General features: G+C 40.2%; 1 protein-coding gene across 1 annotated transcript in view; it reads left to right on the forward strand.

Moving 5' to 3' along the window:
• The window catches only part of LOC117265110 (cadherin-7-like), a 168,384-nt gene that overhangs the window by 121,963 nt on the left and 32,145 nt on the right, over nt 1–14,276 (forward strand). The window contains exon 9 of the mRNA XM_033639504.2: nt 25–146. Coding sequence (XP_033495395.1) covers nt 25–146 — 122 coding nt within the window. The remainder of the gene's footprint in view (nt 1–24; nt 147–14,276) is intronic.

Consider the following 14,276-nt stretch of genomic DNA (forward strand, 5'->3'; position numbering starts at 1 on the left):
CTCTTCTCTCTCTTTCTCTTTCAGAGGACCCAACCCAAATTGGAAAAGGCATCGCTCTCGTCACAGTGCTGGACATAAATGATAATGCACCGGTCTTTGCCATAGACTATGAAACCCTTCTCTGTGAAAACACCATGCCAGGACAGGTAAGACCCAGAAACAGCTCTGCGGTCGGTCCAGCTTCCCCTCCTTTTTTTTCCTCCCCACGCTCGCTTGAAGTTTGACTCACAAAGACAGCCCGCTGACTCTCAAAGCCATTAAAACTCTTTCTAGTTCCTCAAAACAAGTCCACTGTGCACATATCCACTTCACAGCTCGAGGTCATCCCAGGGAGACAGTATCATTAGTATGAGACACATCCTTAAGATTTAATAGCAGGTATTGTAGGTGTTATCGTTCATTAGAGATGTAACTCTCATTCCATAGTGTCAAAGCCGACTAAATTAATGACAGTGCTTGACTCTGCCTGTGGTCTTAATCCAAAATAATATCACGGCGTAATGTGATACCTCGTGCTGCTCTGCCTCAGTTTGACTTTCCGTTCTGAAGCTTTGTGTAATTAGATGATCGCCACGGAGGGCAGCGGGCCGGAAAATGTAACACGAAATCACAAAAAGGGACCCTGAGAGATTTGAGGGCTGAAGATTTGGTGATCCAGGAAAAGAAGGAGAGAAAAGGAGCCATGCATCGCATTTTCCCCGTGCTTAGCATTTGGCCTCATTGTTGCTAAATGACTTGCGTGTCTGCAGCGGCGATTCGTCTGCTCTTGGCATTTGGAAAATACAATCAGAGGCGAAGGGTAAAGGAGGCGTGTAGACCTGAATAAGTACAATTGATCAGAATGATGCATTGTATTGGAAAACGGCTATTAGGCCCTTTTAAATATGTTATTTGCATTCATATTTCGGAGTTGTTTGTCACCGTGCTCACGGGAGGGTGAGCAAAAATAGCAAATGGTGTCATTTGCAGAAATGAGAGACTATATTTCATGTGTGCGTTTGTTTGTTTTTTTTAACGTGCATGATGTCCACACTGTGTAGCCGTACAGGTGAAACTTTCTGGGGCTGTGATTTTCTGTTTGTCTCTTATTTGACTTATAATCCCCACAAAGCAAAATAAAGTTCAGTAGCTACATACAATTCAACCTACCTTAAGGTATTTTGAGGTATTGCTAAATCTAAATTTAATTAGTCAGATTCTTGCCTTAGGGTGCAGAGTATTTGCTGGAATAAACATTGCCTCTGCGTTAGCTGCCATCATTATTGAAGAATGCATTTCTACCACAACTGAATGTCTATTTTTGGTTAATGATGCCACCACTTATCCTGAGATGAGTGTTGTTGCTCAGTGATATCAGATTTAGAGCAACCCTAGCAACCATCTATCACCCATCAATACACCCTGACTTTCAAATTCAACAGATAATTTGTACATTTCTCCCCACTAGCGCCTGATAAATTACAGCACAGCGCCTATGACAATGCTGAAACAAAGTAATTCCCCAACAATCAAACCAGCCCCCAGGACATAGCAACAGCCATTGCCCATGACAGCATCATCAGCAGGAAAAGGTACAGCAAATCTGTAATTACTCAGCTGAAGCAGACAGATTGCTTACTCAATGCCAGTGATAGCTGAGCTGTGAGGTCCCCCCTAGGTGTAGCTAGAAGCTACTCTGCTGTAAAAGTGAGGAGCTGCTGGTGACGGAGGCCTCTGTCCTCATCCACCCTGCGAGGAGACGTGCTGCATTCAAATTCCGTCCATACAGTCTTAAAGCTGTGCAGTCATCAACTGAGCTGCTGTGGCTACGAGCTAGTTTTAACAAGCTAATAGTTTGTGTGTGGAAATGTTTTTTACCTCCCTTATATTCAACTGAAGGGAAAATTCTGACAGATGAATTTAGAGACAGTGCTCCCTGCTTAAAGCCGCTACAAGGAACTTTTAACTGGATATGCAAAAATCTCTCGTTTCTGCTAATGTCTGTGCGTGACCTACAACAGCAAATGAGACCATCGGTGTGAAGATAAGCTATTTCTATATAGTGTATATCCATACCTTTAGGAAACTGTCTCCGGGTCCGCACCAGGTCGCTTCCAGGACTAAACGATATATATGGCACTCAGACGGCACACTTCATCTTACCTAGCTGCTTACATTTATAGTAGGGGTGTAATGGTACACAAAAATCACGGTTCGGTACATACCTCGGTACACAAGTCACGGTTCCGTTTTTTTTTTCGGTACAGTAATGAAAAAAATAGACAACTATTAAATATCTTTTACTTATTAGTAACCTTATTAAAATGTACCACCACAGCAGTTAACTCTTTTTACACAATTTTTGAATGAAACAAATATATATAAAATCCTGCTTTTTCACATTGTTTGAATGAAAATAGAACTATAAAAGTGAAAAATAAAATCCTGCTGTTTTTTTAACACATTTTTTGAATGAAAAATATAAATATAAATTTCTGCTTAAACAATTTTACTCAAATAAAATAAAAAGTATAGTGCAGCTGGTCAGCTTTAAAGCCTGCTCAGATTCAGTTTTACTAGGAACTTACTTAGCTTTCCCACTTTGTTAAAGTGCAGTAAACAAAACATGTTTATATCTAAAGTGCAGCTTAAACAATTTTACTCAACTCCAATGGCGTTGGTTATTTCTTTAGCGCGATGGTCAGGGAAACGCTCTTTCTTTTTAAACGACAATGATATCGTAGTTTGCACTAGATTGCTCTTTCTAGTCGTGCCGGTTAACGTTCAAACTCGGGTGGTGTTGCTTTAGATGCGTTAGTATGTTAGACGTATTTCCAAGTATATACCTGACCGCTGTTCTGCAGTGTCAGCACACTGCTTTTGTCTTGTCAACTTGTTTATTTCCATCTTCATATTTTACCCTGAAACCAAAGTGTTCCTGAACGGAGGACTTAAGGTTTGTGGGTGGGTCTTCAGGTTCGTCAGGCTCACTTGCCATGTTGTCAAAATGCGAGAATGCGCTGCACAAAGTGAAAGCGGAGATTTACGGTCGGACTCGGTCCGTCACTCAATTATGTCCGTCGGGGGACTAGATATTATAAGCGGTTCGGGTGGCAAAAAACGGAATAAAAATAAAACAAAATAAAATAAAATAATATCCTGCGCCCAACAATTCGGTACAGGGTCGTGCCGAACCGAAAGTCGCGTACCGAACGGTTCGACACAAATACATGTACCGTTACGGCCCTAATTTATAGTGACTCTTATAAATAGTCACTATTCCTCCTCCTCGACCCGACGTCCGCGGGGAGTTAAAATAGCAGCAATCATCGGGGAAGATGATTGCTGCACCTCATCCGGGAAGACGACAGGTACCAGCCAGGCGTCGACAGGGTCCAGCGAGTGCTGAGAAATAAAGAGGCGAGGCACCGCTCCATACTCAGTCCAAGAAGCCGTGGAAGTGCTCGTCAAACAGGCTTTCATCCTTACCAGCCGACCGCTGCGTTTACCCCGGCGGCAATGGCGCTTACGCCGGAGAGGTGGAGCTGGGGTGTGGCAGAGGTGAGCTGGGATCCCCGATAGGAGCGGGGGCAAAGTTTTCCTGTCTTGTTGTTTCATTCATCCCCAAAACAAACACATGTGTGAGCCAGGTAAGCGTCTTTACGACAATACGCGCTAGAGCTCATGGGAAATGTAGGCTCCATGCTGGCAAAACACTACCGCTTTTGTCCACAGGGTCGCCAAAATCAACTCAAAATGAAAGTTCCTTGTAGCGGCTTTAAAGATTTGCATGAAGGCACTTAGTTAACGAGTTAGTTGGTAACTTAACTTGAACTCAACAATCATAACTAAAACAAGCAAACTGAAGACAGGCATCAAAAAGAGGATTTTAAAGACATACATACAGTTGGGTAAAATCTATATAAAATACAAACAAGCACCGGATACAAAATTTAATCTGTCTCTCGTGTGGTTGATTTTATTATATGGTGAGGAAAAAAAGCATAAAAACACAAGTGAAATTCATGTTTTCATTTGGGAAATATGTTTCATATATGAAATGTCCGTGGCTGGTTGCACAGAGCCTCCCCCTAATAAGGACTTCACTTCAGGTATTATTTCTCCTTACTTAAGGAAATTGTTAGACAGTTGCACCAAACATTTCTGATTCCTTAGGCAAGAAAAAACTAAGCTGTTTACCACAGCTTAAATACATTATGAATATTGTACAGTTGCATAGGTGAGTGAACACTGACCCAAGATTTTTTTGTATTGTTCAATGAAAATTGATATTTCGTAAAGCTGAAATCATAGGCTCATAATGTCCGCATATCAAAAGAAAGGAACGCTGAGTCTGACTGACGAAGAAAAACTCACACTACTTGATGTCACGCCAAGAGGAAACATGTTTTAAATAGTAAGTTTGATCCAAACCTTACACACTTTGGGGAATCCAGCCTTGGAGAAAAAATCGCATCTAGCTCCGCTCTGCTGGGAAAGCTCCCAACGCTGTTCACACGACCATTGAGAGCATTAGAGACTCCATATGCACAATCCTTCATAGTGTGGACTTATGTACTCCAAAACATCACCAGTAACAGACTGCAAGGAGCCAGTGGCAAAGAACCGAAGTGCAATTAGTAAGTGCGGGACAGCAGGGAGTTTGTCGGCCAATGAATAAACTGACTGCAGAGCAACTGCTCAGCAGTTAGTGTGTCTGTAGGTTTGTTCCTGTTCCAAAATACTCTGTTTGGAACAACTTAAATCTCCTCAATAAAAATATTCAGCCATAGTGCACTTTGTTGAGGTTAAGTAGTATCAGTTTTTTCTTTAAGTTGTTGTCGTTGCTAAGGATGAATTTGCAATGCCTGACAGATTTTAAGTAACAAATGAAGTTTCAATGTGTAGGACTTTGGGGCATCTGTTGGTGGAAATGATACATAATGTTCATAACTATATTTTCATTAGTACATAATCACCTGAAATTTAGAATTGTTGTGTTTTTGTTACCTTAAATGAGCCATGTATCACTACGTACAGATCAGGTCCTCTTCCGCCACCATGTCCATCATGTTGTTTCTACAGTAGCTCAGATCAGACAAACTAAACACTGGTTATAGCTGCCATTTCCGTAGTTCTCCTACATGCTTGGCACAAGGGGAGAAGTTTCAGTTCTGCAACCTCACCACTAGATACTGCTAATTCCAAAACATTATGCCTTTAAAAAAAAAAAAGAAAGAAAGAAAGAAAAGAAATGGATGAAAACTTTGGTTTGGGGTATATCTGAAGGAAAGGACTCGAGTTGGCTTGCTTTGGTCTGAATCAGGGACTAATTTTGTTACAAAGCATATTAGCCTAGAGTTTGAGGACTGAGTTTACAATTTGGTTAGCAAAAAAGATGTGCAATTTTTTAGTGTATGAAAAATGTAGGTCTAACAGTCACATGAAATTGGCATGTGATTTTTACATATTCAAAGTGTGAAATTTCTAAAAAACCACAGGTCTTTATTGTGTAGATTTTTTTTCTACTTTCCTACACTTTAAAGACCAAAATTCACATGTGCTTTACAGCTATTTGAATTGTTAAATGTGCTGATATATGTGAAATTGTTGTTTTCATATGTGATTTCTTACACCTATAAATATCTAAAATCACGTGCTGATATCATGCAAATGTGTAAAGCTCAGTTGACAATATTAACATGTAAATCTGAGTTTTGCTTGTGATTGATGATTTCACATTTGCTTTGTCATCATCCTCACCAGACTGTTAGATTGGATGAGTCCTGCACACAGGAAATGTTTGTTCTCGTTTATATTTTCCCACTAATTCCAATTTCTATTAAATCCCATTCAAATACAGCCTTCTGTTTAGGCCACACTGAAGTGCACCAGTGGGACTGCACCTTCAGACTGAATAATGAAGGCAAGCAGAATGGAAATTTCATGATGAAATTTACACCCAAAAACACATGCAGAGCAAAGGGAAGGAGAGAGGTTGACATTTGAATGCAAAACCCAGTTTGAATTACAACTAGGTGTTGGCTCTCTGTTAGCAGACAGGCTGGGTGGACTCATAACCTGTCAGATGTGCGCTCCACCATCTCCCTGATTCCTAATTAATTAAAATGCTCCTGTTGTGTAGTGTATGTCCGGCCGTAGCAGCACGGAACAGTTGGCTGGACTAACTGCATCTGCTTCACTGTAAGGCTTTGTTAAAAATCTTAGGCCGCCCACTGGCTGTCACGCCCATTGGCTTATTCACAGCTGCGACAAAGATGAAATAATAACATTTGCCAGTTGGGGCCGGGGTTGACTCTGTGGCTCTGTAGCACAGAATAACAGGGAGTGTAGGGATGGAATAACCTGCCATTTTTCAGGCCTAATTAAGGCCGTCTCGTGGTACTGGCTCTCTCTGGAGATGCCACTTGTTACGGATCATCGGTGCGTCTGTCTTCTGCCATAATATTAATTGATATTATGATGGGGTGGAGGGGGCAGGGGCAGTGGGGATGGCAGGGAGGGGTGGGGGTCACACTGTACAATCACTTCAGTGTAACCATTACATACATGAGTGGACTTGGCATTCTGCTGCCCCCAATCTGCTCCCCTGCCCCTCCCTGCACTCCTGCAGCATCCCTGAGGAGGCGCAGCATCCTCCAGAGATTCATGAATGTTGGGTAGTCAAGAACAGGAGTTTTCAAACTGTGAGAGAGTTGAAAGGGAGGCGTGGAGGGAGAGACGTGAGGCAAAGAAACCGCCAGAGGTGAAAGAGATGTTCTAAAGATGTTCTAAAAACAAGTTAGGTTTTTTCTGGTAATTTGCATTAAAATTTGACTGTTTCTCTGAGTCATAACTCTGTCATGTCTGAGCACAAAGACATCATACACATATTTTTTTAATTCAGTGTGACTTAGACTTCCCTAGGATATCATTATCACACATTATAAAGCTCACTAAATCCACTTAGAAGTCATAGAAATAAAGATGCTCCTTATACAGTAACATCAGAACTTGCCTTAGAATCATCACATTTTAAAATTTTCTGTTGTAAAAAAGCAATTACGCAGTTAGGCTGTTACTTGTCGGTACATCCATGGGTACAATGCAGACAGGAACTGCTATTAGCTAATTTGACATACGTTTAATGGTGCTCATTTACCAAAATTTCAACAAATGAAGGCTAAAGTTGTACCCACTGTAACATTTTCTTTCCTGTTTGCATTCTCCAAAGTGATATACAACGCTTCAGGGATGATGTTTATTTGTAGGCCAACCTTGAAGTTGACATCGCCATGGTTACCTCAACAAAAAAGTCAATTTCCCATTGAATTTTGGATTATTGCAGAAAATAAGCCATGTCAACAGTAAAAGCTTATGATACTTACGTATTGTGTTGAGCAAGAAGACCTTTACAAATGAACACCACTTTTATGATTTTTGCAGCGTGAGTGCAATCACTGGAAGTAAAAATGGTAGCCTATAAACTAACTATATTATAGTTGCGTGACTTCATCATCGCCACAACAACAAGGCTGTGTAGCTGTGATGACGCTTGGTAGTCTCATTTAGTCACTTGTTTGCAACCACCTTTTTTTAAGACGCATGAAAACTTAAAAATTTACACGAGTGTAATTCCTGTTACCACGGACCTTATTTCAGGTGTCTATCCAGAGCCTATTCAAAAAACCCATTGACTTTGCTCACTCATTTGCAGGTTTTGTACTCCTTTCTGCACCACTGTATAAAAGCTATAGTTCTGAAGCATAGAGCACTAATATCCCACAAAAAACTAAGACAAAGAATAGTCATAGAAGGTAAAAATTGCCATTAATGTTGAAAAAAAATATTATAAGGGCAAGGGCTGCCTGCTAATAGTTGACTAAACATTAGTTGACCAGAAAGGTCATTAGTCTGCAAGATTTCATTGGTCACTTAGTCAAAGAAAGAAAATAACAAAATACAAACTCTATTAAGAGCTGCGCCTTGTCAAAATAAATTAAAACTTATGTGACTGGACCATGTGGGAATTTAATTTGAAAGGACAGACACAGGAAGTGGCCATGCTTAACAGTCAGACAGGAGTCAGGTTACAAACCAATCACAGCCGACAGATATCTTTCCCTTCTTCTGTTAATATTCAGTCTGATGAATACGGAAAAGTTGATCATGTTAGTGCAGGGCTACCCAGAGCTTTACATCTGTCCCACAGACAATAGGCCTACACACTTATAAACAGCACCTGGAAGAAGATCAGCTTTACATTTAGGATTTCAGGTAAATACGCTACGTGCAACCCTTCGCCGTGCTCTTGAAAGCTGGCACAAAAAATGGCACAAGAGTAGTACCCAGCGCCTGAGCGCGTTTTCCAGGTGGTTAAAGACGCGGCGTGTGTACGGTCCCTAATTAACAGGGCCGGTACCTGCGGTTATTATGCAGGCTAGTTAATAACATGCCGGGCAGGAAATCCAAAACAAATCATTGGTCGACTACAAACATGACGTATCATCTGAAACATGGAAGTAGCTACATGCCCATTAGCCACTTAGCACAATCATTACTGCTTTGCCAACAGCGTCATTAACAGGCGGCTCACTCAGTGTGTGACGTGCATTTGTAGATAAATTATAGGCCTATATTAATGAAGGATCATTAGTACGGTTTTGTATTTCTCTGTAATGTAGCACAGTGTTAACAATGTTACTAATACTATTCTTTCTAACACCTTGAACTCAAACCATTGTGTTGCCCCGCCAAAAATATATAATCAAATTAATATCGTAAACAGGCAGGCGACTAGTCGACTATTGGCCCTAAATGACGACTATTGGTGGACTAGGAAAATTCTTAGTCGGGAGCAGCCCTAGTGGGGCTCATAAAATTCTATCAACATGGTTGTTATATTCCTGGAAATCTGAAATTCTCCTCTGTCCATTCATATACATATATTTACCAAGCATCAACATCCAGGGCTGAAAAATGAAGCCAAACACTGCAGTTCATGGAATGGCCATTTGAGGTTGACTTCAGAAGCCAATCAATCCCCATTGACCCCCATGTTAAAATGCCCAGCTCTACAGCAGAAATAAACATGTTTAAAGCCTGGTACAAAAATGGTTTTGGTCTCTAGAGCTAATATCCCCCTTAATGACAATTGTACAGGAGGTGAATTTTTATGTTACTAACTTGTTTACATTGTATTAAAGGTTAAAGTTACACATAATTAAGGACAGGCCACTTTGACTGACAGGCTGTTCGCTAATACTGTTCTCAGCTTCTCAGTCAGATCCACCCCTCGCTCCTCAACAGCGCCAGTCATTTAAATACGGTCACTGCTGGCTCCAAAAAAAAACAAGATGGCAACAGCCGAAATGCCGAACTCCGAATCAGAACAGGAGTCCACAAAGCAATGGGTGAGGTCACGGTAGCTGCGTCCACTATTTTTACACTCTGAAATTTACCCTGTATTGAAGCCTGTGGACACACAGACAGAAAACACATTGAAAACTTTTGTTCAAGAATATTTCTTGTGTTTTTTCTCTTCTGATCAAAACTTCTTCACTTACCAACTTTACTGCCTCAATTTTAAAATCAATCACACAAATGACAAGAAAAAATTTCACACCTTACGTCTCCATCAAAATTATCAGTTTATTGCAGGTGTTACATCAAGGCGGGAGACGAAAATGAATATGTCAGAGAGCAAAGGGGCATGGAAAACATAAGTGTGTGGCAGCATACAAAAAAAAAAAATTACTCTCAGATCTCACCAGGAGATCATTTTGACCTCAGCAGCCCAGGCTTGTCGGGATCATGCCAACAAAACACGCAGTCATCATGATTATTGAAGTAAAATGAGAGAACAGGCTTTTAAAGGATGAAAAGAGATTGAAAGATGACATTTGTTGAATGGTACAAATTGATTCAGACAACAGCTTATTTGTGTGTGTGTGTGTGCGTGTGTGTGTGTGTGTGTGATGACAGGACGGTGGGATGTGCGAGCGGATGCTGTGGATCCATCGGTGCACAAAGTTATGGGTGTGACATGCGGGTGATGTTTAGGGCGTCGATGTCATACGAAGGGTGTGAAAAACACAGGGCCACTTCTTCCTTCCTTCGTCAACACAAACCCCCTGGTGACAGCTGTCTTGTCACCATGGCAACCTGTGCCACCTATTTGATGAAATGCTTATTTATACTCTTGGTTCAACTTTTCAAGTAGCTTACTTGATCTCACTGTATGACTCATCCCGTTGACTATGATAATTACACTTTTGATACAATCCAACACTTATGCTCTAGATTTTAGAGAAGTAAAGGAGTACATTTTAAAAATGCAGTGTTTACTCTGCTGGTTTCAAAGAGGGGAAAGTGTTATTCAAGCTCGTTATCGTTCAGATTTCTCACACACCAAAGCCTCTCAGTCTAGCCATGCTACATTAGCTGACATTTTCTCTCCTCATTATAGAGGCTGCACTTCTAACTGGTTCTCCAGTGAGAGTCGGCACAGACGCAGCAGCTCGCAGATGCTTTGTGTCATAGGTGCAATGAATTATGGTCATTGCAGTTCACTAAGATACTTCAGGTGTTTGGGAGGATTAAATCTTGATTGTTTTAACTGCACACACCGATGAGAACACACATGTTTTAGTTGGCAGGATGTTATTTGTGGAAGTAGTTAGTGAACAGTCAGTATTTGGTCTGTGAAGGTTGGGCTCAATCATCCAGGTGGTATGATGTCTGGAGAAATGTGCGTCCAAATTACCTGACTGAAGTCTTCAATCAGAAAATAACAGACTCAGTATTTGGCTTTGGATTAAGGACAGACGTGTTTTTTGATTATAACTGAAGCTCATATCTAGGTCTCTCTCAGTATAATACATGGAGTTTCACACCAGTACCTCGGTGTACCTTAGTGTGGAGAATATACATAGTAAGTAGCCTTTTAATTTACCAAAATATGCTAAACTGCTCATTGCATCAGTTTTCAATAGAGAACTTTGCCTAATTAAATTTCCTGTTTAAGGTCAGAAAACTTGTTATGAAAGGAGAAATAATCAAGACTAAATACTTTAATATGTGACTTCTTTTCTGTGTATGTACTGAGATTGGATATCCAACCCTGTTTCTATTTACAGAGGTATTTCACTGCCAGAAAGAAAGTCTTTTAATAAAACTGGGCTGTCAATGCAGTAAAGAGATGCAAATACTTTTGAAATGGGTGCTACATAACCAGAGAAATGAGAGAAAAAGGACTGTGGCATCCACTTTTGCTTGAGAGGTAGAAAACCTACAACTTATAGAAAGCACAGTACCGCACCGGACCAGTCAACGCACCCGCTGGTAGGTGATGTAGTGCAAACTCGTCCATTTAAAAATGTCTAAATTGAATGTTTGATTGGAGTTTAAGAGAGAGAGAGTGGCGGGTCTGTTTCTTTATCCACTTTTATACTCTTTGGGTCTCGTTCATGAAAAGTGAGTAAATCTGTGTGTAGATTTGCACATAAAAGCCTACTCTACTAAAAACCTACTCTGGATTCAGGAACGCCGCGGAAAACTCAGATTTGATCGTATGATCATGAATGTCAATCCATTGTAAAGTGACAGCGCGCTCCCGGTAATTAGCAATTAGCATAAATCCCCGCCCATGAATAGCCAATGACCACCATATAAGGAAGTGTAGGTGCATCCTGTCGACCTGTCAGTCATGGCGCAAACAAAGAAAGAGAGAGAAAGAAAAAAGAATTTTCCGAAGCGGAGATTGAAATAATTTTGGGTGAAGTGGACTTAAGAAAAAACATTTTATTTTCTTCAGTTAGTAGTGGTGTGACAGGGACAGGCAAAGCGAAGGCCTGGAGGGAGGTAACAGATGCTGTTAATGTTGTCTCTGTGGTACAAAGAACCATGTCAGAGGTGAAGTGTAAATGGTTTGATATGAAACTGGAGGCAAAGAAATGCATAAGCACACACAAAAAAAATACAGCGGTCACCAAACAAACAGAAGATTCATTTGTGGGGTTTTGAATGAAGTGGGAACGGGAAACCAGACATGTTTTGTGCGTAATGGATAAACTCTAAATCAGTGATGGCTGTCGGAATGTAGAGCTATTTAACATTTATTTTAACAAATGATACGGATAACATATAGCCTACAGCATGTTTTGTATGCATCGTCTTCAAATTATTTGAATCTTAATAGCCTAAAGCTCTGTTTAATACAATGTAAATTAAACATTCTTCAAATCAGATTTATTCATTCAAATGATCAAAAAAAAAAAAGTGTTGTCTCAAATAATTCTTCCAGCTGGCGCGTGCTCCTTCGTGGCTCCACCACCTGCTGCTCCTGCTGCCCCTGCTGAACCCAGGCACCAAGGCCGAAGAGGCTGTGATCCGGCTGTCCTTACGGATATTTTTATTATCATCATTCAACATGTAGAAAGAACGTGTAATCTATTGAGTCAGTTTACATAGATAATTCACAATCATGAACCTAATCTGGATCTTAAACCTGCTAATTGCCAACTAATTTAACTAAATGTGTTATATTTTTAATATTTTGTCATGTTTAGATTACGTGTTTCAAAGGCATCTGTGTATTGTGTACATAACAGAGCGCAATATGAGTTAATTTCCAATAGTGACAAGCAATATTTATGTGCTTTACTAAATTTACACAAGCACTACGAGTGGTCAGGAGTACATTTTGTTAGTAGCTACGATCGGAGCTACTAAAATATTGATGAATGCGGACATGCATGTAAATTTCTGTCTGCGAACAGTTTACACACAAATTCCTTCTGCTCACGTTTCATGAATGAGACCATTTGTGTCTATGGTGTCAATGGGAGGCGGGCAATAAGAAAAAGTACAGCCTGTAGTTCAAACAACAGCCTAATAGCCAGCAAAAATTTGTTTTGCTGAGAGGGAAGCAGGGAGATCAACCACAGACCATTTACACACACTACCCACATTATTATGATACATCCACATGTGTGCACATGATCAGGATGGTACCACTGTCACCTCATTTTGAGCAAAGAAAAACCCTGTAAATAACCTCAAACAGACAATTAGAATTTAACTTATATTTCATTCAGTATACAAATGCAATGAGCAGTTGAATATATTTTATTACAGGGACACTTTGCTGATTTTTAATCAGCTTTGTGTCAAAAACATGTTTTGTGAGGTCACAGTGACCTTGACCTTTGATCTTCGACCACCAAATTCTATTCATCGTTTATCGTGGAATCCAAGTGGACATTTGTGCCAAATTTGAAACAAAAATCCTCAAGGAGTTTCTGAGATATCATGTTCACAACAACGGGATGAATCAAAATTAATTTTTGCATAATATTCAATAACATACTAGCCACCAAAATCATTTCACAGAAGCAACTCCAAAATATTTTGCCTGTAGAAAAAAAAAAGAGAGAGAAAAGTGTTTGCTTACGCCATTTAAAGCTACGGTACACCATAACTCAAGAATTCATACGCTAGTTATGTAAAGAATTTGCACAAATGTCCAATGGGATAAAATGATGAATGTGATGACATTTTATATCCAAAAGATCAAAGGTCAACTTCAGTATGACAAAACACTTTTCTGGCCATTACTTCATGTCATCTCAGGAACCAAAGGGGAGACATTTGGTCAGATACTGAATTGGTGACACTAATCTTGGGTGTCCACCTTAAAATTGTTACACTTGTAAAGATCTTCTCAGCATCCCTGTTTTACAAATATGGATATAGACTGTAACTGTAACCTGATGTGTTCACAGAGGCATACAACCTCCCGGCAGTAATTCTAGTTCCAAACTAAGTGTTGTACTGTGATCAAAAGGAGACTTTTGATGTGAGAAGTGATTGTGGGGGACACTGCACTTTTTGTAGTGCACACTTGTCTCACAGATGACTGACTCATAGAGAGCAATGGAGGATGGCTAATTAGGTGAAAATTAGGTCGCAGCTTGTTGTCAACCTTATTAGGGTTGGAAAGATGCATTGTTTGTGTTTTAAAACACTTGAACGACAGGGAAAAGGAGACTAATAATTACATCATCGGCTTTCTTTCACATTTATAGGGCTGGTACCCGCTTTGCTGCCGTCCAGCCAAAAACTGACAGCTCTGTTCTTCCTCTGTAGTAGTTTTGGCTGCGCCTTTCCTGGTGCACTGTCCAAGTATTCAATACCAAATCTGGTGGTGGTACAGTTACATTTCCATGAATAGTTGTGGAGTTTGATACCCCACGCTGATCATACCTGTAATGAATATGAATGATGTCATTATTATT

Source organism: Epinephelus lanceolatus, chromosome 20, assembly GCF_041903045.1.
Source record: "Epinephelus lanceolatus isolate andai-2023 chromosome 20, ASM4190304v1, whole genome shotgun sequence".
In the NCBI taxonomy this organism is placed as follows: domain Eukaryota; kingdom Metazoa; phylum Chordata; class Actinopteri; order Perciformes; family Serranidae; genus Epinephelus; species Epinephelus lanceolatus.